This window comes from Theropithecus gelada, chromosome 13 (genome assembly GCF_003255815.1).
Source record: "Theropithecus gelada isolate Dixy chromosome 13, Tgel_1.0, whole genome shotgun sequence".
In the NCBI taxonomy this organism is placed as follows: domain Eukaryota; kingdom Metazoa; phylum Chordata; class Mammalia; order Primates; family Cercopithecidae; genus Theropithecus; species Theropithecus gelada.
Genome location: NC_037681.1, coordinates 81,922,646 through 81,950,049, shown reverse-complemented (window position 1 = coordinate 81,950,049; position 27,404 = coordinate 81,922,646). Strand labels below are relative to the sequence as shown.

General features: G+C 35.4%; 1 protein-coding gene across 1 annotated transcript in view; it reads left to right on the top strand.

The window, feature by feature from the left end:
- Nucleotides 1-27,404, top strand: part of USP34 (ubiquitin specific peptidase 34) — a 288,446-nt gene that overhangs the window by 173,314 nt on the left and 87,728 nt on the right. The window contains exons 30-41 of the mRNA XM_025405742.1: nucleotides 1,388-1,513; nucleotides 3,018-3,140; nucleotides 3,277-3,360; nucleotides 4,809-4,895; nucleotides 9,463-9,663; nucleotides 13,084-13,166; nucleotides 14,883-14,923; nucleotides 15,062-15,186; nucleotides 17,633-17,785; nucleotides 18,526-18,630; nucleotides 20,338-20,393; nucleotides 20,492-20,612. Coding sequence (XP_025261527.1) covers nucleotides 1,388-1,513; nucleotides 3,018-3,140; nucleotides 3,277-3,360; nucleotides 4,809-4,895; nucleotides 9,463-9,663; nucleotides 13,084-13,166; nucleotides 14,883-14,923; nucleotides 15,062-15,186; nucleotides 17,633-17,785; nucleotides 18,526-18,630; nucleotides 20,338-20,393; nucleotides 20,492-20,612 — 1,305 coding nt within the window. The remainder of the gene's footprint in view (nucleotides 1-1,387; nucleotides 1,514-3,017; nucleotides 3,141-3,276; nucleotides 3,361-4,808; nucleotides 4,896-9,462; nucleotides 9,664-13,083; nucleotides 13,167-14,882; nucleotides 14,924-15,061; nucleotides 15,187-17,632; nucleotides 17,786-18,525; nucleotides 18,631-20,337; nucleotides 20,394-20,491; nucleotides 20,613-27,404) is intronic.

The window sequence follows — 27,404 nt, the reverse complement described above, 5'->3', positions numbered from 1 at the left end:
ATGGTCTCGATCTCTGACCTCGTGATCCTCCTGCCTCGGCCTCCCAAAGTGCTGGGATTACAGGTGGGAGACACTGCGCCCGGCCGCAGATACTATATTGAATCTTATTTTTGACAGGTTGATACAGGGATTCTTTGATTCTTTGTTTGGCCCTAGTGAGAGTTACACAAAAAAGAAAAAATAAAGTATCTTTACTGTGTATGTCTCATGATACTTTCAGTCATAGAAGAACATAGTTATGCACACTTGGAAGATATTTTTCCTTCAAATCCTTTTTTGCATAGAGTTCAATATTTCTCTCTTTTTAATGGTTATTTACAAAGGAATGATGAGTCATTTTATTGAAGAACTGAGGGCCGTTTCCTCAAGTGAAGCGCCAGTGTTACTCAAGGGTTGCTTCTCTTTGTTCATCAAGCTTGTGAAAGACCAAATTTACCTTGAAACTTTCTAAGATTTCCTTGACATTGGAGAATCACTTGAACCTGGGAGGCAGAGGTTGCAGTGAGTTGAGATTGCATCATTACACTCCAGCCTGGGCAACAAGAGCGAAACTCTGTCTCAAAAAAAAAAAAAAAAAAAAGATTTCCTTGCCATCAAAGTATACCATCTTTCTGCCATTATACCAAAAGAACTACGTTTCTTTTTATAGGCTTATAGAATATCCCTAGACCATATTATACCAAAGAATCACTATGATAGTAGCAGTAGTAATAAATTCATACTCCGTGGAAAATACCAAAACTGTCAATTTAGTTTTTACTCTTTTTACCTCTCAGGGTGGTACTTTTAATTTTTTTTAATTGCCTATTTCCTAAATGGTTTTTGAGACATTATTTAACTTATTCTTGCCTTAGCAAGTTTCTGAACTCAGATTTAACAAATGGTAATGGAAGAAAATAGGTCTCTAAAATCGTTTGCTTTCTTCTTAATGTCTGCCTATCTGAGACTGAAAAATGAAGTTTAGATTAGCAAAATAAGAGAAACAGATAGGCTCTTTTCCTAAGTGGAAGTTCAAGGATTTAATTCATCAAGTCTTTGTTGTGCTTAGAATAGTGACCTGCAAAATGGAAATAGATGATAGTCATATTGAAATTTGTTAGAATGGCCTTTAGACAGATGTTTTCACTTTTATTTCAAAAGTTTCCTGAGGAACATCATCAGTCTTAGAGGAAAGCTTTTCTAGAAAAATGTTCAGTAAGAAGTTGAAAAAACACTGCTTGACTATTAATTTTCTCAAATATTATGTATCATATAAGAAATGTTTCATTTCTCACTTTTCAAAAAGGCTAAAAATATTAGCAAATTTGATAATATTTTTACACAAAAATTTGAACTTAAAACTTTTTTCTGATCTGTTTTGATAAAGCAGTTGTTCTTATTTGTGTAGAGCTTACGATGTGAAGAACTTCATCTTCATGCAGAAAATCTGTCTAGGCGGGTCTGGGAGCTACTGATGCTTCTTCCTACATGTCCTAATATGTTGATGGCATTCCAGAATATCTCAGATGAGCAGGTGAGGCCACAAAATCTGTTTACTCTCCTAGAGGCTGTTGCCAGTTTATATTCCTATTGATAGTGTAGAAGGTTGCCTGTTGACGTACCCTTAGTAAATCTGAATATAGTTTTTAACCCATATAATAGGTAAAAAGTGCCACTTCATTTTAATGTTCATTTGTTTATTTAGTGAGGGTGAATAACATAGGCTGAATGCAAGATGAAGATGTTTTCTAAAATTGTTGACATTTTATATTAGTGTTTTATCATATAACAGTATGCTTTTAATACTGTTTTTTGCTCTTAGTAACAAAAGTAATGTTTAGAGAAAATACACCGAGGTGAAATGATGTGCATCAATGTTTGTTTTGTATGCTTATACAAATTAACTGACGGAATTGGAGAAAATGAGGCAAATAAATTTATGTGTGTGGTAATTTTTTTTCCATATGGATACCACCTCACATGTGTTGGGTATCTTTGTAAAGTCTTTAACATTAAAGACTGTTTTTATTTATTTATTTATTTATTTATTTATTTATTTATTTATTTTTGAGATACGGTCTCACTCTGTTACCCAGCCTGGAGTACAGTGGCGTGGTCTCAGCTCACTGCAGCCACAGCCACCAGGGCTCAAGTGATCCTTCCTCCCCCAACCTTCCCCAGTAGCTGAGACCATAGGCGTGCGCCACCATGCCTAGCTCATTTTTGTATTTTTAGTAAAGACAGGGTTTCACTGTTTTGGCCAAGTTGATCTCTAACTCCTGACCTCAAATGATCTGCCCACCTCAGCCTCCCAAAGTACTGGGATTGTAGGCATGAGCCACTACTCCTGGCTTAAAGACTGTTTTTAAAATTTATGTAATAAGTAGTTTATTTGAGGAGATCTCCAAAAGAACTCCTGTAGGATGAATGAAAAAGCAAATGTCCTAATGTTATGCAAATTCTAGGATTTGGAACATTATCATGTGATTTTGGGAGATCCAGTATCTCACATGACTTGGAAGTCAAGAAGATGGGCTCTTGAAAATACCAAATGATGACTTACAGTAGCACTAGTAATAGCATTTCAAAGATGCACATTAAGTGTGAATTACATTATTTCATGAATTGATAGTAGAAAACAGCAATGTTCCTGAGTTCATATATTTGTATGACTTTTAAATATGTAGTTGTAACTATTAAGTACAGACGTTTAATTCATCACCATCTTCAGAAGTTTACCCACTCAACTAGACTACAATGTTGTTTCTTTTAATTGGGAAGATTAACAGTTCATTATTTTCCCATGCTGCTGTTTGTATATTAATTTTATTAGTTTTATTTTCAGAAAATTTAATGAATAATTGATGTTTTAAGCTTACCATTTGTACCAGTTATATAACTAGTCTTCATATGTTTTAATATGTTTCAAAGTATATATAATATTTTAAGTTTTTATGTAGTGTCAGTTTGTTTAAAGTTTTTCTTTTTTTGTGTTCCCTGAGTAAGTTGGCTTGAGAAACATGTTTTTCTAATTTAAGAGTAATGATGGATTTAATTGGAAAGAACTTCTCAAAATTAAGAGCGCCCACAAGCTATTGTATGCTCTGGAAATTATTGAAGCACTGGGAAAACCTAATAGAAGAATAAGGAGAGAGTCAACGGTAATTGCATTTCCGTTATTATCATTAAATGTTTGTATTTTCTGTGGAGCAAAATTCTGTAATGTCTTTTCCATTCTAGAATAATTTTTTCTTCGGCCATTCTGCCTTTTTTTTTTTTTTTTTGCCTTTCTCATAGGGAAGTTACAGTGATCTTTATCCAGATTCAGATGATTCAAGTGAGGATCAAGTGGAAAATAGTAAAAATTCCTGGAGTTGCAAGGTTTGATCATATGTGTTTTTCAATGTATTGATAAAAATAATTTATCTCCGGTTTTTCAAAAGTGCATACTATAATTCTTCATTGTTTTTAAACTAATAATACTATTAAAACAAAGCATAGTTTAAAAATTATGTATTAATTTAAGTTTCAATAATGTAAACTGAGATTATTTAATGCCTTGGTGCTCCTATTTTTAGTTCTGATTTTCCCTATGTCGAAATACTGTGAGAGGCCTGGCATGGTGGCTCACGCCTGTGATCCAGTACTTTTGGAGGCTGAGACGGATGGATCACTTGAGGTCAGGAGTTTGAGACCAACATGGCCAACATGGTAAAACCCATCTCCACTAAAAATGCAAAAATGAGCTGGGTGTGGTAGCACGTCGCCCATAATCCCAGATACCCAGGTGGCTGAGGTAGGAGAACCACTTGAATCCAGGAGGTGGAGGTTGCAGTAAGCCGAGATCGCACCATGGCACTCCAGCCTGGGCAGCAAAAAAAGATACTGTGAGGACATCCCAGTGTCTAGAACTAAATGGCTAATGGAATACAAAGACATTTATAGCCTTTTTCAAGTGTATGTGTGTGTCTGTGTGTGTGTATATATATATTTATTTATATTTATATATATATATGTATATATATATTTTTTTTTTGAGACAGAGTCTCGCTCTGTCACCCAGGCTGGAGTGCGGTGGCGCGATCTCTGCTCACTGCAAGCTCCACTTTCCAGTTTCATGCCATTTTCCTGCCTCAGCCTCCGAAGTAGCTGGTACTACAGACGCCCACCACCACACCCGGCTAATTTTTTGTGTTTTTAGTAGAGACGGGGTTTCACTGTGTTAGCCAGGATGGTCTCGATCTCCTGACCTCGTGATCCGCCCGCCTCAGCCTCCCAAAGTGCTGGGATTATAGGCGTGAGCCACTGCGCCCGGCCTCAAGTGTATCTTTTTAAAAATTCTTGTTTTATTTTGTTTTGTTTGAGACAGGGTCTCACCTTGTCACACAGGCTGGATTGCAGTGGCATGATCATGGCTCACTGCAGCCTTGACCTCTTGGGTTCAAGTGATCCTCCTACCTCAGCCTCCCTAGTAGCTGAAACTGTAGGCACCAGCCACCATACCTGGCCAATTTTTTTACTTTTTGTAGCGATGAGGTCTTCCTAAGTTGCCTAGGCTGGTCTCAAAGTCCTAGCCTCAAGCCATCCTCTGGCTTTGGCCTCCCAAAGTGCTAGAATTGCAGGCATGAGCCATTGCACCCACCCTTAAATTCTTGAAAGTAGTCTCTATCTTATTGTTTTGTATAGAAATTATTTTGGTAATTTAAATGAAGGAATATAGTGTAAATAAAAGATGTGTAATATTTTACATATCCAGTTACTGAATCAACAAGCATTATTGCATTATGTATCTGCTTTTCTCTTACTATTACTTTCACAATTGCCTACAGTTTGTTGCTGCTGGAGGGCTTCAACAGTTACTAGAAATTTTTAATTCTGGAATTCTAGAGCCTAAAGAGCAGGAATCATGGACGGTGGTAAGTGCAAATTTACTGTTTCAACTAGTTACAGTAGTTACCGCATTTGATACACTTCCATTTCATCAGCAAGTATAGCTTTTGCCATATAGTTAATTATAATAAAGTATGGAATATAGCAGAAATGAATTTAAAAATAGAGTTTGATTAATTATGGAATAAGCATTTTTCATGTTAACTGTATTAAAAATTCTTATGATAAAATTAATTACTCTAAACTCTGGCCAGTTCATAAACATGTTTCCTTTAGGTTGATAAATTATATATTAATATTTATATAAAGTTTGGTTGCTTTTTAAAAATTTGGTTTACATCTTAGTTTTTTTTAAAAACTGTTTTTTTGTTTTATTTTGTTTTGATCATTTCTTCCTTTACAGTAGTAATACTAAAAAATGTGTTTCCAGACCATGTTGACTGGCTTACATTAAGATGGATACAGAAATTGAGAGTAAACCTCTAGAAATTTTTATAGCAGTTAGACGTTGTTTCTGTATTTTTATAATACTTTATAAAAGTATTGGTCCTCAACAAAGTGGAATTTTTTTTTCTGTGAACTTGCATGAAAAAATGGAAATTTAAAAAAAATGTTTCTCTACCATTGTGATTTGAAGAAGTACTATATGAAAATAAAATTGCTTGTAGAATATTTAAATCTGCATAATGATAAATAAAACTGCACAGGTCAGTTTCAAACTCAATGTGAAGGACATTCCATTTTCTTCCATCCCAAAACAGTTTAGCATTATCAAACATTGAATTCAAGTATTTTCTTAGTTCCTGTGTTTGTTTTGTTTTGTTTTGAATTGCCTTCGAACCTAGGAGTCAAGTGTAATGATTTGACATCAGGTACTCTTACGTCTAAATGTTTTAGCTCATCAACTATCATCAGTGTTAGTGTATTTCACATGTGGGCCAAGACAGTTGTTCTTCCAGTGTGGCCCTGGGAAGCCAAAAGATTGGACACCCCTGCACTAAAGGTTTTCTCTGTTTGTTTTTCTTGAAATTATGAATACTTTCCTGAAGTAGTATTAATAACATTTTATTGCCAATATGTGGCTTTTGTAGCTTTGTAATGCCCAAGATGCAAAGCGTGTCTAGGAAACAAATTGCTTCCAGGTCAACTGGTATTTCCTGTTTATAATGCATGTCTCTTAATATTATGAAATACTTCTAAGTTCAGGATTGTTCTTCTTTCTTTTTTTTTTTTTATTTTCCCTTTTCAAATGAGTTCAGTTGAAGTATATCTTTAAATTTTTTTTTGAGATGTAGTTAACATGCAATCAATGTACTTCTCCAAAATATAATGTTTTCACTATAGTCACAAAGTTGTGTGACCATGACCAGCATCTAATTCCAGAACAATTGTATCACCTCAAAAGAAACCTCCCCCCAAACGCTTTAGCCCTGGGCAAACACCATTATAGTCTGCTTTCTGTTTCTGTGGATTTGCCCATTCTGGACATTTCCTATAAATGGAACCATACAATGTATCGTCCATTGTGACTGGTTTCTTTCACTTAGTCTATTTTCAAGATTCATCCTTGGAAGTAGCAAGTGTCAGTAATTCATTTTTTTATAGTTATATTACATGTTTATCCATTCACCAATTGAGAGGCATTTGGGTTATTTCTACACTTTGACTATTATGAGCATTTGTTTATGAATTTATTATGCATGGATAATGCATTTTCACCTCTTTTTGGCATATGCTTAGGAGTGGTATACCTTGCCAATACTTAAGTAGTATTTTATTGTGATTTCTAACGTTTACATTTTCCCCGTGCTAAGGATCTTGAGCAGCTTTTCATGTGTCTGTTGACCATTCATAAGCATGTATGCATGTATGTGTGTGTACATATACACACACACATTCATACATCTTTGGCGAAATGTTTGGTCCGTCACAGCTGAATCCAGGGAGTGGAAGATTGATCAGTTGGTGAACATTTGCATTGTTTCCAGTTTGGGGCTATTATCAATAATGTTGTTATAAACAGTGGTGCCTTGGGTATAGAGTGCAATTTCTGGGTCCTGTGGTAACTTCTGACTTTTTGAGGAATTTCCAAACAGTTTACCAGAGCTGCAACATTTCACATTTCTGCCAGCAATGTGTGAGGATTCCAGTTTCTCCACATCCTTTTCAAGACTTGTTAGTGTCTTTTTAATTTTAGTTATCCTAATGTGTAAAGTGGTACCTAGTTGTGGTTTTGATTTGCATTTCCTTGGTGACTAATGAGGTTGAACATCTTCTCATGTGCTTATTGGCCACTTGTTTTTCTTTCGAGTAATGTCAATTCACATTCATTACCCACTTTTAATTGGGTTGTCTTTTTGTTGATTTGTTAGAATTCCTTATGTATTTCAGATACTGATTCCTTACAGTGCATGTGATTTGCAAATGTTTTCTCCCATTATATGGGTTGCCTTTTTCCCTTTCTAGAGGCTATCCTGTGATTTACAAACATTTCTAATTTTGATGAAGTCTAGTGTCTGTTTTCCTTTGTGCTTGTCCTTTTGGTGTTGTATCTACAAAACTGTTACCTAATCCCCTTATGCAGAGATTGATGACTCTGTTTTCTGTTAAGAGGTTTATGGTTTTAACTCTTACTTTTTTAAGTCTTTGGTCCATTTTAAGTTAATTTTTGCATATGATGTGAGGTTGCAGTATACTTTTCATGTAATAAATAATGCACTCATTTTAAAGAGTGAGTTTTGAAAAATGTTTAATGCTCTAACATCCAAATAAAGAATATTTCTATTAAAAAGTTCCGTCCTGCAGTTTTGCTATTAATTTTTCTTTCTCTGCTTTCTGTTACAATAGGTGAGATTTTCATTTTATAGAATTTCATGTAATTGGATCAGTGCAATATGTACCCTTTTGTATCTGGCTTCTTTTATTCAGAATGCTTTTTGAGGTTGTTAAATGTGTATTAGTAGTTGGTTCGTTTTCATTGCTGAGTAGTGTATTCGTTGTATAGGTATACCACAATTCATTTATCTGCTTACCTATTGACATTTGAGTGGTTTGTAGTTTTGGGTTATTACAAATAAAGCTTCTGTAAACATTCACATACAGGTCATTTGGTATATGTATGTTTTTATCTCTCAGATTAATGCCAAGTAATGAAATTACTTGCTAAATAATATGGTGAGTGGAAGATTAACCTTGTAAGAAGCTGCCAAACTGTTTTCCAAAACAGTTGTACTATGCAACATATGAGAATTTCATTTACTTCACATCCTTGCCAGAAGTTGATATGGCCAGGGTTTTAAAATTGGAGCTATTCTAGTGGATATAGTAGTGTTATCTCACGGTGGCTTCACTTGTCCTTCCCTCATTACTAATGATGTTTAGCATTATGTTGTGTGTTTGATTATGTATTTATCTTCTTTTGTGAAACATCTTAGTATATAGTTGTGAGATGGTCTTTTCCCTTAAACATTATGGAGAAGTCTTTCTCTGATGTATGTATGGGGACAAGCCCCACACACATGCTATGGCTTACTTTTTCGTTGTACTGACAGTATCTTTTAGGGGAGAGGTTTTAATTTTAATGAAATTTGTATCCAGTCTATAAATATTTGTTCTATGGTCACAAAGACTTTTCTCCTCTGCTTTCTGTAAGTTTTATAGTCTTCTTTTACATTTAGTTCTATAATGATACATTTTGCATTTTGTGTGTGCAGTATTGAATTTTTTTCCTTCTTCATAGGGCTGTTTGGTTTTTGTAGCACCAATTTGTTGAAAAGACTTTTTTTCTGTCTGAATTATCTTGCTATCTTTCTTTTAGTTCAGTAATATGGTATTGCTGTTATTGCAGGAAGAAAGTACTGTTTCCTGGTATATTTGTATAGGAATATATTTGGCAGTGGAATCAGGAAAGCAGGAGGTTAAGAGCTATTGAAGAAAAAGCTGTGAAACTCTCATCTTGTACATAAGTGATATTCTAATTAAAGTACACTAAGTTATTAAAATTGAGTTTCCAGTCAGCTGTAAATATTATTTTTTATACTTACTAAACAATATTTAAAACAAATTTTAAAATGTTTGTTTTTAATGTGGTCGTGGAAAGTGCAAGATTTTCGTTTGAATTATTTTCTAGAATTACTAAGAATTGCTTTGGTCCCTAAATTTTAAGAGTCTGTGCCACTTTTGTGGAGAAACAGCATAGAATACTTTGTTTCTCAGTTAATTTTACTGATAAGTAATATCCTTGACATTATTTTAATTTAAAAAAAAATTCTAAATTATGAGCAGTATTTTTTTCAAAAATCTCATAGCTCTCTATTATATACATTTTTATGATGCCTTCATTAAAGAAATGAAAGTGTCATTTCCATTTCATTAAATACATCTTGTATACCCTCTTTATTTCTAGATAATTTTTCTTCATTTTTATAAGATTGAATTATTACTGACCATAATATTTGAGCAGCAAAATTTTTATAGTATGTGATTAAGTACTAGCTATAATTTTCTATTTTCTGGTCTTTTAATCTCAGGATTGTATAATGGCTATTCTAAATTAATGGAAATAGGGAAATGACCATTTCTTTTCATTTACAGTGGCAGCTAGACTGTCTTGCTTGCTTGCTGAAGTTAATATGCCAGTTTGCAGTAGATACATCCGATTTGGATTTAGCTTATCATGATGTCTTCGCCTGGTCTGGTATAGCGGAAAGCCATAGGAAAAGAACCTGGCCAGGCAAATCAAGGAAGGCTGCTGGTGATCATGCTAAGGGTCTTCATATACCACGATTAACAGAGGTAAAGTGCAGAAGTTAATGTTTAATTGTAGTGATGAATTTCATTTATTTTTATAAACTGAAGAAATATGCTAATGCTTAAGAAATGTATTCTAGATTACTGTGACTTAACCTGACAGCCAAACTGATGGCATTGTTTTAAAGCAGTAGTGATTATGAAGCAGTAATGCTTTTCATTTCATCATCCAGAATGCAGAAATGAATCATGTGCCATTTTAATATCTGTGAGACAGAATTTATTATTTGGACTCAGTAATTTATATACTTTGAGGGTGCATTTATGAAAACAGAAGCCATAGTTGGTATTTCAACATAGGAAATTTAAAATAGGGAATCGGTTTTACGTGTATGTGTTACAAGGCTTTAAAAGCAAAAGGGAATGGTGAGGTAATCCAGATAAGGAGCCATTTACCACCCCTAGATCTTGTGGAACATTAGGGAAGTGGTTGGGTCATCAGGAACTTAGAAGCTTGCAGGAGGGATCCCTTTAAACTGGGGTTTAGGCCTCTGAGAAATCAGTTACGCTCTTATGCTCATCTGCTAAGATTCTCAGAGGGGACCTGATAAAGCTGGTGCTAGGAGTGCCTAAAAAAGCCAAAGGCTGCAACCACCTGTCTCTTCTAGGTAAATACTTTCAGATAAATGCTGACAGAAAAAAGAAAGGAGTCTCTCTAGTATCCTAGACTGGCACAACCTAATAGGAAGCCAACTGGTGAAGGAAGAATTTGGTTTTTGATATATTAGCGCTAGCGTAATAGAACAAGTGTATAAGAGGGTAGATTTTGAGATGAAAGAAAATACAGTTGGCCCTTGAAAAATAGAGGAGTTAAGGATGCTGATCCTCCATTCAGTCAAAAATCACTTTTGACTCCCCCAGAACTTAACTACTAATAGCCTACTATTAACCAGAAGCCTTACCAATAACATAAACAGTTGGTTAATGCATATTTTGTATGTTAATACTATTATATACTGTATTCTTAAAGTAAGCTAGAGAAAAGAAAGTATTAAGAAAATCATAAGGAAGAGAAAATATATTTTCTGTTCTTCAAGTGGAAATGAGTCATCATAAAGGTCTTCATCCTCATGGTCTTCACAGTGATTAGGCAGTAGAAGGAGGAAGGTGAGGGGTTGGTCTTGCTGTCTTAGGAGTGCCATAGTTGGGAAAAAACCCAGACATAAGCGGATCTGTGCAGTTCAGACCTGTGTTGTTCAAGGGTCAACTGTATTAACCAGGACATCCAGCAATAAAAATAGAATCTTTTTGATTGTGGATTCTGTAATCACATATTTGCCTTTCCAACATCTCTATCAGTGAGCTGGGAAGTAGGGAGTGATCAAGATGAGATTTTAGGGAGATCTCATTCTGTAACCTTTTGAGAACCTCACCTCATATCTACCCAAGAAACATCAAAGTAATGAATTGTTACTGATAGATTGTGACGAACATAAGGTTAAAAAGTACTGGTATAAATGAAAACCTGAAGCAGATTTCCTTTTTAGAATTTTGGGGGTTAAATGGGAAAAGTGATCTCTGCCAGTATTCCAAATAATTTACATATAATAAAATTAAATATATGCAGAGTACAATATAATCTGAATGTATTCTACAGTGTTGTGTTGTGAACTACCACTTTAGTAACCTTACTATAATGTTTTGGTCATGTTTTTTTCAGAATAAAGTTTCAGGTTATAGTAATTGTGATCCTTTCCATCAACTCACTAAATAATTTCAATGTTTATTGACCTTTATTAGCTATTTCCTTTTGAGATTTAAATAATACAAATACACATAAGTGTATGTGTAAAATACATGTGCACATTTATGGAGTTTTATAGGTTATTGGTTTGTGTTTAAAATAATATGCAACTACAAGCTTATTACAGGCACATGCCACTGTGTCTGGCTAATTTTTGTATTTTTAGTAGAGATGGGGTTTTGCCATCTTGGCCAGGCTGATCTCAAACTCCTGACCTCAAGTGATCTGCCTGCCTCGGCCTCCCAAAGTGCTGGGATTATAGGTGTGAGCCACCGCTCCTGGCCAATGTTATTTTTTTTTAGTTTAGAAAAGGTGTATATTATATAGTTTTGCATGAGTGTATTTCCCAAAATAATTACAGCTTAGTATGTATATCTAAGATCTATGGAAATAAAAATTTTTGTTGCGTTAATACCGAAGACAGTCATCTAATGTTGATATACTGTAGGTAGTAAGGAAGAACACTAACTTATTTGAGTTTACCATCATTTTTCTATGTGATCTTGTTCATAGCATTTTAGAAAGTTACTTGCAAAATTTAGCCTAAACATCAACTTTTCTGGAAGCTTTCTCACTTCTGCCAGGGACAGGTTTAGTTGCTGCTCCCTTATTTTGCTTATTTGCACATTGTATATACTTGTGTTACCATGTTTTCTGTAGCTGCCTGCCCCAGTGCAGAAACGGTACCTTATGAAGTATGCACAGAATGCCTTCCAACCTGCAGAAGGAATTTAATAATTCATTAAGTTAGTGAATTATTTTCTCCCATTATATGGAGGAAGAACTAGAACTGAGAAATTCCATATATATTAGGATCATGTAACCTGAAGCTGAATGTTGAGCCTCAGGATTTTGAATCTAGAATTCATGCTCTGTACCCGTGGTATATTATATGGCTTTTTAATTTTTATTTCAGGATAGTTGAGGAATCTATTACTACTTGATTTTTTTTATTTTCTTCCAAAGTAAAAACATGTTTAATTCTTCACCAGCCCCTTCCCAAGAAACCACTGACATATATATATTTCTTTCCCCCAATTCAGTGGTATGCAGAGAATCTATGAATCGAATATAAAGACTATTTTTGCCCCTATTTCTAAATTCTTAGTAATTTCTTTTTTTTTTCTTTTTATTTTTTTTGAGACATTCTCATTTTGTTGTTCAGGCTGGAGTGCAGTGGCACAATCTTGGCTCACTGTAGCCACTGCTTCCAAGACTCAGGTGTTTCTCCTTTCTCAGCCTTCAAAATGGATGAGACTATAGACATGCATCACACACCCAGCTAATTTTTGTATTTTAGTGGAAACAGAGTTTCACCACGTTGGCCAGGCTAATGTCAGATTTCTGGGCTCAAGCAGTCCACCCACCTGAGCCTCCCTAATTGCTGGGATTACAGCATTTACAGTGAGCCACCATACCCAGCCTACAGTTGCTGCTCTTAAGTGTGATTATAAAATTCTGGTTTTCTGATTCTTGGCATTTTTACAGTATTTTCAAAGAATTCTTAAGACATTATTTTGTTACAGATAAATGTCAGTAATTTGGAATTTTGGGTTAAAATTTTGTAATACACATCTCTTTAGTAACTAAGTAATGGGTGCTTTTTGAGGGTTTTCCTTTTGCTGTATTTAAATATCTTTTAAAATGTTTTTGTTTTAAAGGTATTTCTTGTTCTTGTCCAAGGAACCAGTTTGATTCAGCGACTTATGTCTGTTGCTTATACGTATGATAATCTGGCTCCTAGGTATGCATTTTAAAATATATTTTGTGTGTTCATGTATAGCAGGAATATAATGTTTTAAAACTTTATTTTGAAAAATTTTAAACTTACTAGAAAAATTTGGGGAATATTATGAAATCTCTCATACCTTTCATCCAAATTTACATGTTATTAACCTCTTGCTAAAATGTGTCTTGTATTTATGAGTTACATATTTTCTGTGTTTACATGTTTTCCTGAATCTTGTGAGACTGAATTGCAGATATCATGACTGTTTACCAGTACTTTGTTGTATATCTCCTAAGACCAAGGACATTTTCTTAATAGAGTAAAATTTTTAAATTTATAAAATTTAACATTGACATATTATCCTAACATATAGTTGATATTAAAATAATCCTATTGGTATTCTGTATAACAATATTTTTCTTGCTTCAGGATCAACTAAATGTATTGCATTTAGTTGTCAGTTCTTCTATTCATCAGAGATAACATTCTCAGCCTTTCTCTCATGATACATTTTCAAGTAATACAGGCCAATTATTTTATAGAGTACTTTTCAGTTTGGATTTTCATGATTAGCCTTCATGATTAGATTCAGTTATTTTTTAAAAGACTCTTAAGTTTAGACTCTAAATCATTATAACCTATGTGTTTGTCATACACATCTCTTTAGTAACTAAATCATGAGCACTTCTTGAGGGTTTACTTATTTCAGTCAATGTTTTATTCATTCAAATTTTGTTTATTAAATCTGAAGTCATTTGGTATTTGCTGTAGTAAGATTTTACCAGTGAATTCTTTTGTTTTTTTTATTTTGAAACATACAATATATTTTTATTGACTAGACACCCTGCTGTGTGATAGATCTTAAAACTTCCTGCTCTTGGCCGGGCGCGGTGGCTCACGCCTGTAATCCCAGCACTTTGGGAGGCCGAGGCGGGTGGATCACAAGGTCAGGAGATCGAGACCATGGTGAAACCCCGTCTCTACTAAAAATAGAAAAAATTAGCCGGGCGCAGCGGCGGGCACCTGTAGTCCCAGCTACTTGGGAGGCTGAGGCAGGAGAATGGCGTGAACCCGGGAGGCGGAGCTTGCAGTGAGCCAAGATTGCGCCACTGCACTCCAGCCTGGGCAACAGAGCAAGACTCCGTCTCAAAAAAAAAACACAAAAAACAAAAACAACTTCCTGCTCTATCTGGAACTTCATACCCTTTGACTTAGACCCTCTGCCCCACCCCACCCTAGCCTACCCCACCTTCCAGCCTCTGGTAATCATTATTCTGCTCTCTTCTTTAATGAGTTTGACTCTTCTTTAGTGAGTCTTTAAATAAATGATAAAAAATATAGAACAAATAAATAATGGAGCTCTCTTAAAATATAGTCTCTTTTGCAAAAATTAGCTGGGTGTGGTGGCACGTACCTGTAGTCCCAGCTATTGGGAGGCTGAGGTGGGAGGATTGCTTGAACCTGGGAGGTCAAGCCTGCAGTGAGCCATGATCATGCCACTGCACTCTGGCCTGGGCAACAGAGTGAGACCCTGTCTTCTGTCTTTTAAAACACGTAGACACACATACTCTCTCTCTCTCTCGCTCACTCAGTGTCTCACTCTGTCACTCTCACCCACTGCTTCCCTTTTTTGGGGGTAAGTGATAACCTTATAGGATATATGTTAATACATTGAATTATTTTTAATTCATTGCTGAATTTAATTGGTGGTGGTGTGTTTTTACTTTACAGAGTTTTAAAAGCTCAGTCTGATCACAGGTCTAGACATGAAGGTAAGGGTTCCAAAAAGTTAACTTTTAGTGAATAAAAACTTGAATAATATATTGATATATTTTACCTTTAATAATGAACATTGTGTTTTCATTTTAGCACAGATCTTTATAGTGAACTGTTTTCTAATTTTTCTTTAGTTTCACATTATTCAATGTGGCTCTTGGTGAGTTGGGCTCATTGCTGTTCTTTAGTGAAATCTAGCCTTGCTGATAGTGATCATTTACAAGATTGGCTAAAGAAATTGACTCTCCTTATTCCTGAGGTAAGATAAAGGTTGAAGGTTAGTACTATTACTTTTATATGTTTTCATGTTATTAGCATTGATAATAAATAAAAGAGCTAATGGAAACAAATGTGCATGAGTCCATAAATATATCACATTATCTACTTAATCCTTTAAGGTCTGGAGTGTTTTCAACTATGTATAATGTTTAAGAACTTTTGACTATTATATATTATGTAGCATTTATATTTTTCTGAAATGTTTATAGAATGATTATTTTGCTTTGGATTAATAAAATTTTTTTTGCAGGTAGAGGAAGGGCTTGAGAATTTATTTTGGTAATTTATGTTTTAGAAAAGTTCTGTGGCCGTTTTTTTTTTTCTTTGAGACAGAATCTCCATGTTCCCTGTATCACCCAGGCTAGAGTACAGTGGTGCCATCATGGCTCCCTGCAGCCTCAACCTCCTGGGAACAAGCAATCCTCTGACCTCAGCCTCCCAAGTAGCTGAGACCATAGGTGCACATCACCATGCTCAGCTAGTTTTAAACTTTTTTGTAGAGACGGGATCTTGCTGTGTTGTCTAGGCTGGTCTTGAACTCCTGGTGTCATGTAATACTCCTGCCTCGGCCTTCCAAACTGCTTGGGATTATAGGCATGAGCCACTGCACCCAGCCTGCGTTTTCTATTTAAGTAGAAAAATAGAGGCTAGAGAGACTGCAAATAAAAGAAATATATTTTGCTTCCCATGTTCACACTGAGACCAGTATAATTTTTATTAGCCATATCTTGGCATTACCTCATATTCCTACGTGAAATAATAGAAACACACTTACTAATACATTTAGCTCCAAAGTCACTTATTTTTTAAATCAGCATTGTCTAAGGGGCTGGGCACTGTGGCTCACACCTCTAATCCCAGCACTTGGGGAGGCCAAAGCGGGTGGATCACATGAGGTCAGGAGTGCAAGACTAGCCTGGCCAATATGGTGAAACCCCGTCTCTACTAGAAATACAAAAAATTGGCTGGGCGTGGTGGCAGGCGCCTGTAATCCCAGTTACTTGGGAGGCTGAGGCAGGAGAATCGCTTGAACCCAGGAGGCAGAGGTTGCAGTAAGCCAAGATCATGCCGCTGCACTCCAGCCTGGACAACAGAGTAAGACTATGTCTCAAAAAGGAAAAAAAAAAAAATTAGCTCTGGATTTAATGCCATATGTGTTCTTGTCCTGTCTCAGGTAACCATTTTGACATTTGGACGGTTTCCTTCCTATCTGTAGAATATTCTGATTGAAGTTGCTTCTGTGTTGCTTCTAGTTCTGAAAATATTTTATCCTCTGTCTTGTAAATAACTTAAATGATTCTAAATGTCCTTACTCAGTTATTCCTTGTATTTACTTGTTGTTCTTATTTTGTTTTGTTTCTGTTTTTATGACCACGCTTTAGGATTTCTAGCAGATCACGAGGTCAGGAGATCGAGACCATCCTGGCTAACCTGGTGAAACCCCGTCTCTACTAAAAAATACAAAAAACTAGCCGGGCGAGTTGGCGGGCGCCTGTAGTCCCAGCTACTCGGGAGGCTGAGACAGGAGAATGGCGTGAACCCGGGAGGCGGAGTTTGCAGTGAGCCGAGATCGCGCCACTGCACTCCAGCCTGGGCGACAGAGCGAGACTCGTCTCAAAAAAAAAAAAAAAATACTGTATATATTATGGTATACCTTGAGGTACTTTATTTGATCACGTGTGATTTACATGTATATATGTATGGGTTTAGAACATTATATTTATTAATTATTTTTATGAGGCATAATCTTGTTCTGCCACCCAGTCTGGAGAGCAGTGGCATACCAGCTCACTGCAGGCTCTACCTTCCTGGTTCAAGCAATTCTTGTGCCTGTCTCCAGAGTAGCTGGGACTACAGATGCAAGCTACCACATCTGGTTAATTTTTGGATTTTTTGTAGTGATGGGGTTTTGCCATGTTGGCCAGGCTAGTCTCTAGACTTCTGGCCTCAGGTTATCCCCCTGCCTGGGCCTCCCAAAGTGCTGGGATTACAGGCTTGCCCAGCAGAACATTGTATTTAAAATCACCTAAAATTGTTTCTGCTCACATATTATTAACTTTTTTTTTTTTTTTTTTTTTTTTTTTGAGACGGAGTCTCGCTCTGCCGCCCAGGCTGGAGTGCAGTGGCCAGATCTCAGCTCACTGCAAGCTCCGCCTCCCGGGTTTACGCCATTCTCCTGCCTCAGCCTCCCAAGTAGCTGGGACTACAGGCACCCGCCACCACGCCCAGCTAGTTTTTTGTATTTTTTAGTAGAGACGGGGTTTCACCGTGTTAGCCAGGATGGTCTCAATCTCCTGACCTCGTGATCTGCCCGTCTCGGCCTCCCAAAGTGCTGGGATTACAGGCTTGAGCCACCGCGCCCGGCCCATATTATTAACTTTCTAATACTCACTCAGACTGTCTTTGGAACTTTCTTTTTCATCTAGACTGCAGTTCGTCATGAATCATGCAATGGTCTTTATAAGTTATCCCTGTCAGGGCTGGATGGAGGAGACTCAATCAATCGTTCTTTTCTGCTCTTGGCTGCCTCAACATTATTGAAATTTCTTCCTGATGCTCAAGCACTCAAACCTATTAGGGTAAGATTTTACTGTGTTTAGAAGCAGTTTCTGTTTTTGAAATTTCCTTTGCCTCAAGTTTACCATTGTAATATAACCTTAAAATTTTGATCATTTGACTACTGTATGTGATTTTTTACCAAGAGGATAGTAGTTATATACTTCTTAAGGTGACAGCATTGTGACACATTATGTCCATGTTACTACTAGGAAGAGACTGATTTCAGCTCTGTGGTCTTTCTTGTGGATACTGTATTTTAGATATGGCATTTATTCTCACTTGGTTCTGGGCCTTGTGTTAATAAGTTGACTGATAAAAAAATCATAAATGGAGCTCTCTTCTCTAGTAAGTCAGTTTTTTTATCTTTATGATATTCGGAATTTTAAATTTTATTTCCTACCTTAGTGCATATACTAGTCTTGTAAAAGGCTTCTACTACATAATAAATTTAGAGCCCACTTTTTACTAATCCCGGAAATTCAATGTGTTGTTGGATTTACATTATTTTCCTCCTTATTCATATGTTTTTCAAATGTTAGTAATTTGAGACTAATATTTTCTTGAAAGTTCTTATGTTAGTCATTTTTGTGCCTGGTTATTCTGATTTTATAGAAACTAAATGTGAACTCTCCATTTTTAAAAAGATTTTGAATACTGTTTAGTTGATACAGGAATTTATTTCATAAAGCCTCTAGTTTCTTAAATGTATTATAATTTTATTTTTAAAATGTTTTCACACAGTATAAAATTTTTTTAATAGATAGATGATTATGAGGAAGAACCAGTGTTAAAACCAGGATGTAAAGAGTATTTTTGGTTGTTATGCAAATTAGTTGACAACATACATATAAAGGACGCTAGTCAGGTATGTTCAGAAAATTATATACTATTCTATATATTCTATTCTTGTTAATAGATACAAATTATGACATACATGTTCATGACTTTATCGGTTCTTATTAAGTGTACTGTATTAATCTATAACTTGTTGGTAGTGTCATATTTCTATTATATTTGTGCTTTTCCACCTTATTCTAATTCCTTTAGTGTTTTTACTCTGACCTTAGTTGAAACGTCTTCATCTGGTATCTATCCTTAATTTCCTGTCTCTTCTCAATAAGATATGTGGATGTAACATCTTATTTGGAAAGGGAAATGTAGATTTTAAATTTAAAAGTACAGCTTTCTATAATAGCATGTAGTTTGGAGTACCGAATATGTAAAATAAAATTGCAGTTCAAATAGAAGTTACTTTAAAGAAACAGTCAGTTTTTGCAGATCTAATTTTCTTAGACTAAAATGACATTTCCATTCAAACAAAGTAATGTTTAAAACAAGTAAATTTCAGGCCCGGTGCAGTGGCTCATGCCTGTAATCCCAGCACTTTGGGAGGCCGAGGCGGGCGGATCACGAGGTCAAAAGATGGAGACCATCCTGGCCAACATGGTGAAACTCCATCTCTACTAAAGATACAAAAATTAGCCAGGCATGGTCACAGACACCTGTAGTTCCAGCTACTCAGGAGGGCTGAGGCAGAATCGCTTGAACCCGGCAGGCGGGGAGGTTGCAATCAGTGAGCTGAGATCACGCTACTGCACAGTAGCCTGGTGACAGAGTGAAACTCCGTCTCAAAAAAAAAAAAAGTAAATTTCAAAGCAAATCTTGCCACATAAACACTTGCGTTTTTTCCAGTGTACATAAATTTACTAAATTAAAATGTGTCTAAGTTGTCAGTTCAGAAGAAAATGAGAAACACATAAAGAAGATCCTTTGAAATATTTAGGACACGTTTTTCTTAAACTTTTAAATGTATGTAAATGAAAGTTCAATGTGTTCACTTTAAAAGTTCTATGGTGTTTATACTTTTTGCTTTTTAGTTAACATCTGAATTCTTAAAATCTTTTCATTTGAGAAATAATTACAAAACTTAGTATTGAGCAAGTTTTAATATACTTATTGTTAATTAAAATATTGATGCCAAATAAACATTGTACTTTAAAAAAAAAAAGAAAAAAAAACCTGGGCTTTCCCCTTTAAGCTAAAATAGGAATCTGATCTTGCTTGCTTGTAAAGTAATTTTCCTTTTCAGAGATTTGGGTTTCTTTGAGGGGGCTCAAGTTACATTTTGTGAAGTCTGTTTTAATATTGTTGCTCAGTTATAATGAGAAGTAAAGTTTTTTTTAAATGACTTTATTGAGATGTAATTCACATACAATTCACCAAGGTTTGTTTTTAACAATACCCTTAAATTAGACTTTTAACAATATATTAAATTCTACAGTTCATTCCAAAAAAAACTTTAGTGTCTTCTCAATAGATTACTGTGACTTTCTTAATTTATTATCAACATTCCATTGATTCTTTTTTGTAGAATGATTAGTGATGTGTTTAAGACTAATTTGATTAATTGACATAATATATAAGTGAAGAGTTAGGTGTATTATGTTTATAACTTAATTGAATTTGGGAGAACTAAATTATTGTTGCCTGTAAGGAAATGATTCTGTTTTAATTTATGCTTGGTAAAACATAAAAATTTATATTTGAATTTTTATTTTCTTTTTGTATTAAGACAACGCTCCTCGACTTAGATGCCTTGGCAAGACATTTGGCTGACTGTATTAGAAGGTAAAATTTGATGTGAAATTGAAATTCATATTGTTAAGAAAAGAAGACATAATTATGTGAACTATCTTGTTTGTGTGTATTTTTTTTCTTTTTTGTAGTAGGGAGATCCTTGATCATCAGGATGGTAATGTAGAAGATGATGGGCTTACAGGACTCCTAAGGCTTGCAACAAGTGTAATTAAACACAAACCACCCTTTAAATTTTCAAGGGAAGGACAGGTAAGTATTAAGGTATTCAATGTTTCTATGAAATGTGATTGAAACCTTTTGTTGTTACATTGTGTATTAGTCTGTTTTTTACACTGCTGATAAAGACATACCCCAGACTGGGCAGTTTACAGAAGAAAAGGGTTTAGTTCGACTCAAGAGTTCCACGTGGCTGGGGAGGCCTCACAATCATGCCGGTAGGCAAGTCAGAGCAAGTCGCATCTTATATGGATGAGGACAGGCAAAAAAAGAATGAGAACCAAGTGAAAGGGGTTTCTCCTTATAAACCCATCATATCTCTTGAGACTTATTCACTTACCACAATATGGGCGAAACTGCCATCATGATTCAGTCATCTCCCACCAGGTCCCTCCCACAACAATAGGAGTTACAGGTGATATAATTCAAGATGAGATTTGAGTGGAGACACTGCCAAACTATATCACAATGTATATGGATATGTTAAAATTTTTAAACATATAGACATAAAAATTGCTAGAACTTAATTACTGGCAAGAAAAGCAAATTTTAAATAAATTGAATTCTGGAAATATAAAACATGGGCTTGTTTTTAGAATGCAAAATCCGATGTTAATTCCTGTGATTGACTGTATATAGAAAGGTAACCTAAGGATGGGCATGGTGACTCATGCCTATAATCCTAGCACTTTGGGTGGCTGAGGTAGGTGGATTGCTTGAAATCAGGAGTTCTGAGACCAACCAAGGCAACATGGTGAAACCTCATCCCTACAGAAAATACAAAAATTTGCTAGGTGTGGTGGCGCACACCTGTAGTCTCAGCTACTCAGGAGGCTGGGGTGGGAGGATTGCTTGAGCCCAAGAGGTCGAGGCTTCAGTGAGCCATGATCACACCACTGCACTGTAGCCTAGGTGACAGAAGGAGACCCTGTCTCAAAAAAAAAAAAAAAAAAAGATAACCTATATTTTATTAGTGTGCTTTCTATAGAATTGTGTATTTTGAATTACTGTCCTAAACTGTGAATCATATACTAATGCAGTGGAATTAATAAGTATTCATTATTGGGTACTTGTTTCATATTTTAAAGACCTATGTGACATAAAATCTATCTCTGAATATTGGAAACACTTCATGCCTCTGTACCAACAAATGTCTCATTTTGATTGTCTCTTGATTAAGTAGTTTATCTTATCTTACCATTGGTACATTTGTCCTGGTCATTGAAGGAATTTGTTATGGTCTGGAGAGCTGTTATCTTAAAGTTACTGAATGTGTTAGGAAACAGCAACCAAAGGGATAGAAGATTGTCCTCATAGGCATAGACTAAAGGATTCTTGAGAGCAACTTAAGATTACAGTCTTATCTGTTTGAAATCTTTGCTACTTCCCCTAATGCACAAAACTTCTTGTGCTATTTCTTACAGGGATTTTGCCTTTTCCATTACACTCACTGGAAATGATTTGGTTGATTTACAGCCTTGTTGGTTGAAGTCTTCTCTTATATATAAACTAGTGTATAACTTTTATCCCCAAATATAAATATATTAATTGGTTTTTCTGATAACGTTGTAAAGCAAAAGTTTTGTTAAGAAAAAGTAATTTTAGATAGTATAAAAAAAGAATATTTCCATTTGGTTTGATTTCCTCTGATGCTGTGGTGATGGCCTTCCAGGACTTTTCATGGATACAGTAAATATGCATGTATAAAATTCATATTTATAGAAATTTTACAGTTTATAAATAGTATTCTGTGATCGGTTTTCACTAAAAAATGAGTACATTAAAAAAGAATGTATTTTTTAAAATTGACTAAGAGGCAATAATTTAAATCTTTGAATTTATGATGTTATAGAAAAAACTGTAAAGGCAGCATCTTTGCATACTTGTCCCATTATTTACTAATGAACTCTTTAAAGTAAAATAGGTTGATTTTAATCCATAGTTTATATCAGGATACAAAAGGATACATAAGTTTACACTTGTAGCCAAACTGTATGAGAATGCCTTTATCAAGCATCTGCAGATTCTTATGTCACTGAGATCTTTGCCAATTTTGATGTTGCTTTAGTTTTATTTCTTTGTTAATTGGTGAGTGAGTTTCTTTCCATTTATTTTTGTACTTGATATTTATTTGTTCAGTTGCTATATGGTTTCTCATTTATTTGTAAAAGTTACTTATTTTGAATATGTCAACCCTTTCTGTCGTATTTGCTGAATGTATTTTTTCCAAAGTCTTATTTCTCTTTATTATATTTTTACTTGTCTTCTGTTTATTGATTTATACAAGTTGTTATCCTAGGACAAATTTTTAAGGCTTTAAAAGGTGGATATTATTAGACCCAATTTTGACAGATGATGCAACTGAGGCATAGACAGGTTAAGCGAGTTGTACGTGACTGAGTCACTTTTCACTTGGCTAAGCTTTTAACCATTATGCAATACTGTCTACACATGATAACATATTAAACACACTGTTCTATACTTTGCTGTTTTTGAGCTGTCTTACGGATTTTCAAATTCAGTATATAACAGTTCATTTTTTTCAAAAAAGAAAAAAAAGTAGAGGGGAGGACAGGGTCTCTGTATTGAAGCTGGAGTGCAGTGGCACAATCATAGCTTATTGCAGCCTTGAACTACTGGGTCAAGTGATTCACCTGCCCCAACCTCCCAGGTAGCTAGGACCATAGGCATACGCCACCATGCCCAGCTAATTTATTTATTTATTTTTGTAGAGATGGGGTTTTACTGTGTTGCCCAGGCTGTTCTCAAACTCCTGCTCCTAAGTGATCCTCCTGTCTTGGCCTCCCAACTGTTGGGATTACTGATGTGAACCAATGCACACCGCCATACTTGGCTTATTCATTTTGTAAAAGTAACTTCAAAATAATATTGTTATTATTGTTATTATCTTTGAGACAAGGGTCTGGCTCTGTCACCCAGGCTGGACTGCAGTGGCATGATCTCAGCTCACTGCAGCCTCCACCTCCCAGGCTCAAGCAGTCCTCCCACCTCAGCCTCCCGAGCAGCTGGGACTATAGGCGGACACCACCATACCCAGCTAATTTTTAAAAATCTTTTGTAGAGACGGGATTTCGCCATGTTTCCCTGGCTGGCCTCAAACTCCTGGGCTCAAGCAGTCCTTCTGCCTCGGCCTCCTAACGTGCCAGGATTATAGGCATGAGCCACCATGCCTGGCCCAGAATGTTATTTTATCTGCATATATGTGGCATATATGTAATATATTTAACTAGCTTCCTGATGATCAGCTTTGTCTTAAACTATTTCTAGTGATATTACAGAGATCTTTATTCATTTAACACATAGATTTAGGAAATGGAGGAAGACATTCTAAAAGTTAGAACTGCTAGTTCATGGAGTATACATTTAATAAGTTTTGGTTATATTAAAAACCAAAACCAAGTTAACTGTCTATGGAGGCTGAGCCAATTGATGATTGTACCTACAACCCAAGATTAAGTTGCAATTTTCCAACACATCTACCAACATACTATACATTTAGATAATTTCTACCAGTCTGATAGAAGCGAAGAAATTCTCTTGGTTTTATTTTCTATTACTTTTATTAGTTAGGCCGACTTCCCTTCATGTGTTTGAAAGCCATTTGTGTTATCTTTTCTCTGACGACTCAGATACTTTTCCTTTATCCCTATTATGTATGTTATGGTCCTTAACTAATTTGTAGAATATTTTATATTAAGGAAAGTATCTCATTGTAATGTGAATCGCAGTATTTTTGTTTTCTGTCTTGACTTCATGGTTTTTGTTATGCTTGTTTCTTATTTATTTATTTATTTGAGACAGAGTCTTGCTCTATCACCTAGGCTGGAATGCAGTGGCATGATCTCAGCTCACCTCAACCTTCACCTCCCAGGTTCAAGCAATTCTCCTGCTTCAGCCTCCCTACTAGCTGGGATTACAGGCGTGCACCACCATGTCTGGCTAGCTTTTATATTTTTAGTGGAGACTGGATTTCACCATTTTGGCCAGTCTGGTCTTGAACTCCTGACCTCAGGTGACCTGCCCGCCTTGGCCTCCCAAAGTGCTGGCATTGCAGGTGTGAATTGCCTCACCCGGCCTGCTTATTTTCTAAGCAGAGTTTTTTTTTCATGTAGTCAGGTGTATTGATCTTTTACAGCTACTAGATGTGTTACACTTTAAAAACTCCCTGTTTTTTCATGCTTTCATAACTTAATATTTTACATTTAAGTTTTTCTATCAGGAAATTGTTTAGGTGAAAGGAATGAAATGGATAACTTTTTTTTCAGATACATACCCAGTTATCCTAATAACTAACTGATTTATTTTTTTATCTACTGATTACAAATGCTTCCTTTATCAAGTAAACTGCCATATGTATTTCTGGACTTTCTGTTTCATCTTATTGATGTGTTTGTTCATTCACCAATATCATATTTTAATTATGTAGATTTAAAGTTAATACCCTGTAGAGATGGTCCCTTTGTTTTTTGAGACAGTGTCTCACTCTGTCACCCAGGCTGGAGTGCAGTGATGCAGTGGCTCACTGTAATCTCTGCCTTCCAGGTTCAAGTGATTCTCCTGCCTCAGCCTCCTGAGTAGCTGGGACTACAGGCACCCTGCCACCACGCCCAACTAACTTTTGTATCTTTGATAGAGAAGGGTTTCACCATGTTGGTCAAGCTGGTCTTAAACTCTTGACCTCAGGTGATCTGCCTGCCTCAGCCTCCCAAAGTGCTGGGATTACAAGCGTGAGCCACTACGCCTGACCGAGGTAGTCCATTTTCATTATTATTTCTTTTCAGCATTTCCTGGCTGTTTGTTTTTCCACATAAACTTTAGAATCAGTTCATCTAGTTCTTTTAAAAAATAAAATTGTGTTACTTTTTTCGTTGAGATTGTATTATATTTCCAGATTGATGCATAATTAACTTTATGATACTGAATTTGCCTATAGAAGAGTAGGATTTGTTGTATTTATACAAAACCAATCATTTTGTTTTTTATTTTAAAGATTTTTTTCCTACAAAATTCAGGTTTTAAGTGTTTCTTAGTAAGTTTATTCCTAGGAGTTTTGTCCTTTTTGTTGATACATTGATATGGAATCATTGCTTATGTTTTTTAACTTGTCATTTATGTATAGTAAGAATTTGTGTATGCATTTGTTGCAGGCTATCTGAATTTGACTTATTGTTGGTAGACTGTTTTCAGTTATATTTAGCTGTTAGTGTTGTCTTTGGTTATTCATTTGTTTTTGGTTTATTATGTGCAAGTAATTCTTGTGTTTCTATTATTTTCCCCAAGCAGACTCATGTCACAATCATCTGCAAGTAATTCTATTACTTCCTCTTTTACAAGTTTAACTCTTTCCATTTCTTCACCAAATTTTTTTCTCAAACATTCAGAATAATGTCAAGTTAGTTGTTTTTAGCATTCTTTATTGAGAAGGTCTTCATGTACATGTAGTCAGATTATAATTTCCCCTTGGTTTCAGTGTTAAGGGAAAACTTTAGAAGCTTTCATACAGGAGAGATGTGATCTGAATTAACATTTTAAAGGGTTTACTCGTACTGCAGTTGAAAAATTCATCTATGGGCAAACTCAAAGGGCAAATGTATGAGTCAAGGGATCCAGTTAGGAAGTTTTTCAGTGGTTCCACAGAGGGACAGTGGTGAAAAGTGCTTTGACTTGGAATATTTATTGAAGGTAGAGCTCACAGGTCACAGATTTGGATAGATTTGTTGGGTTTGAGAAAAGTTAATAAAGAATGACTCCTAAATTTTAAGCCTGAGAAGCTAAGGGAATGATAATGCCAATTATTAAGAAAAGAAAAACTCAGAAATGGGAGAGGATAATGGCCGGTAAAATCAAGAGTTCTGTTTTGGAAATGTTAAATATGAAATGTCAATTAGATATCCGAGTGGATATTTGATTTTGTTGTAGTATTAAGGAAAACATGCCTTAACTCCAAGGTATTTAAAATCTCTCTTACTTTAATGATTTTTACTTTTTTCCTTAAGTATTTTTAAAAATTATTTCTAGAATTTACTTTCATGCAGGATTTGGTAACCTTTTTTTTTATAAAGAGCCTTATGATAAATATTTTACACTTTGCAGCTGTATAATAATCTGTCATCAGCAACACTACCACTATCACTACTACTGCTTCCTCCTCCTCCCCCTTTTTCCCCTCCTTTCTCCTCTTTCTTCTTTCTTTTACCTTTCTAGTGGTGCTAATCTTTATTTTCCGTTTTTTTCTCCTCCTTCCTTCCTTTTTCTTCTTTTTCCTCCTTTTCCATTCCTCCTTTCTTTTCCTTTTAAAGTATGAGTATCATTCTTATCTCTAATGCCTTGCATAGTGTCTAAAAACTATGTTGAGCAAATGGATGATTGCAACTCAGACCTGATTCTTAGAACTGACAGTCAAACTACATTTGTCTTATGCAAAATTTGCATGTATCCTTACAAATTATGGCTGCTCATGATATACTTCATGGAAATAAATAATAGTTATTAAAAAGAGATATCATCAGAGATTTAGAAGATCAGATTGCATTGACATGATTAGGAAAGGCTTTGAAGAAGATACAGCTTTGCCCAGGTTGGAATGCAGTGGTGTGATCTCTGTCCACTGCAACCTCTGCCTCCCAGGTTTAAGCGATTCTCCTGCCTCAGCCTCCCGAGTAGTTGGGATTACAAGTGTTTGTCACCACACCCAGCTAATTTTTTTTTTCTTTTTCTTTTTTTCTTTCTTCTTTCCTTCCTTCCTTCCTTTCCTTCCTTTCCTTCCTTTCCTTCCTTTCCTTCCTTTCCTTCCTTTCCTTCCTT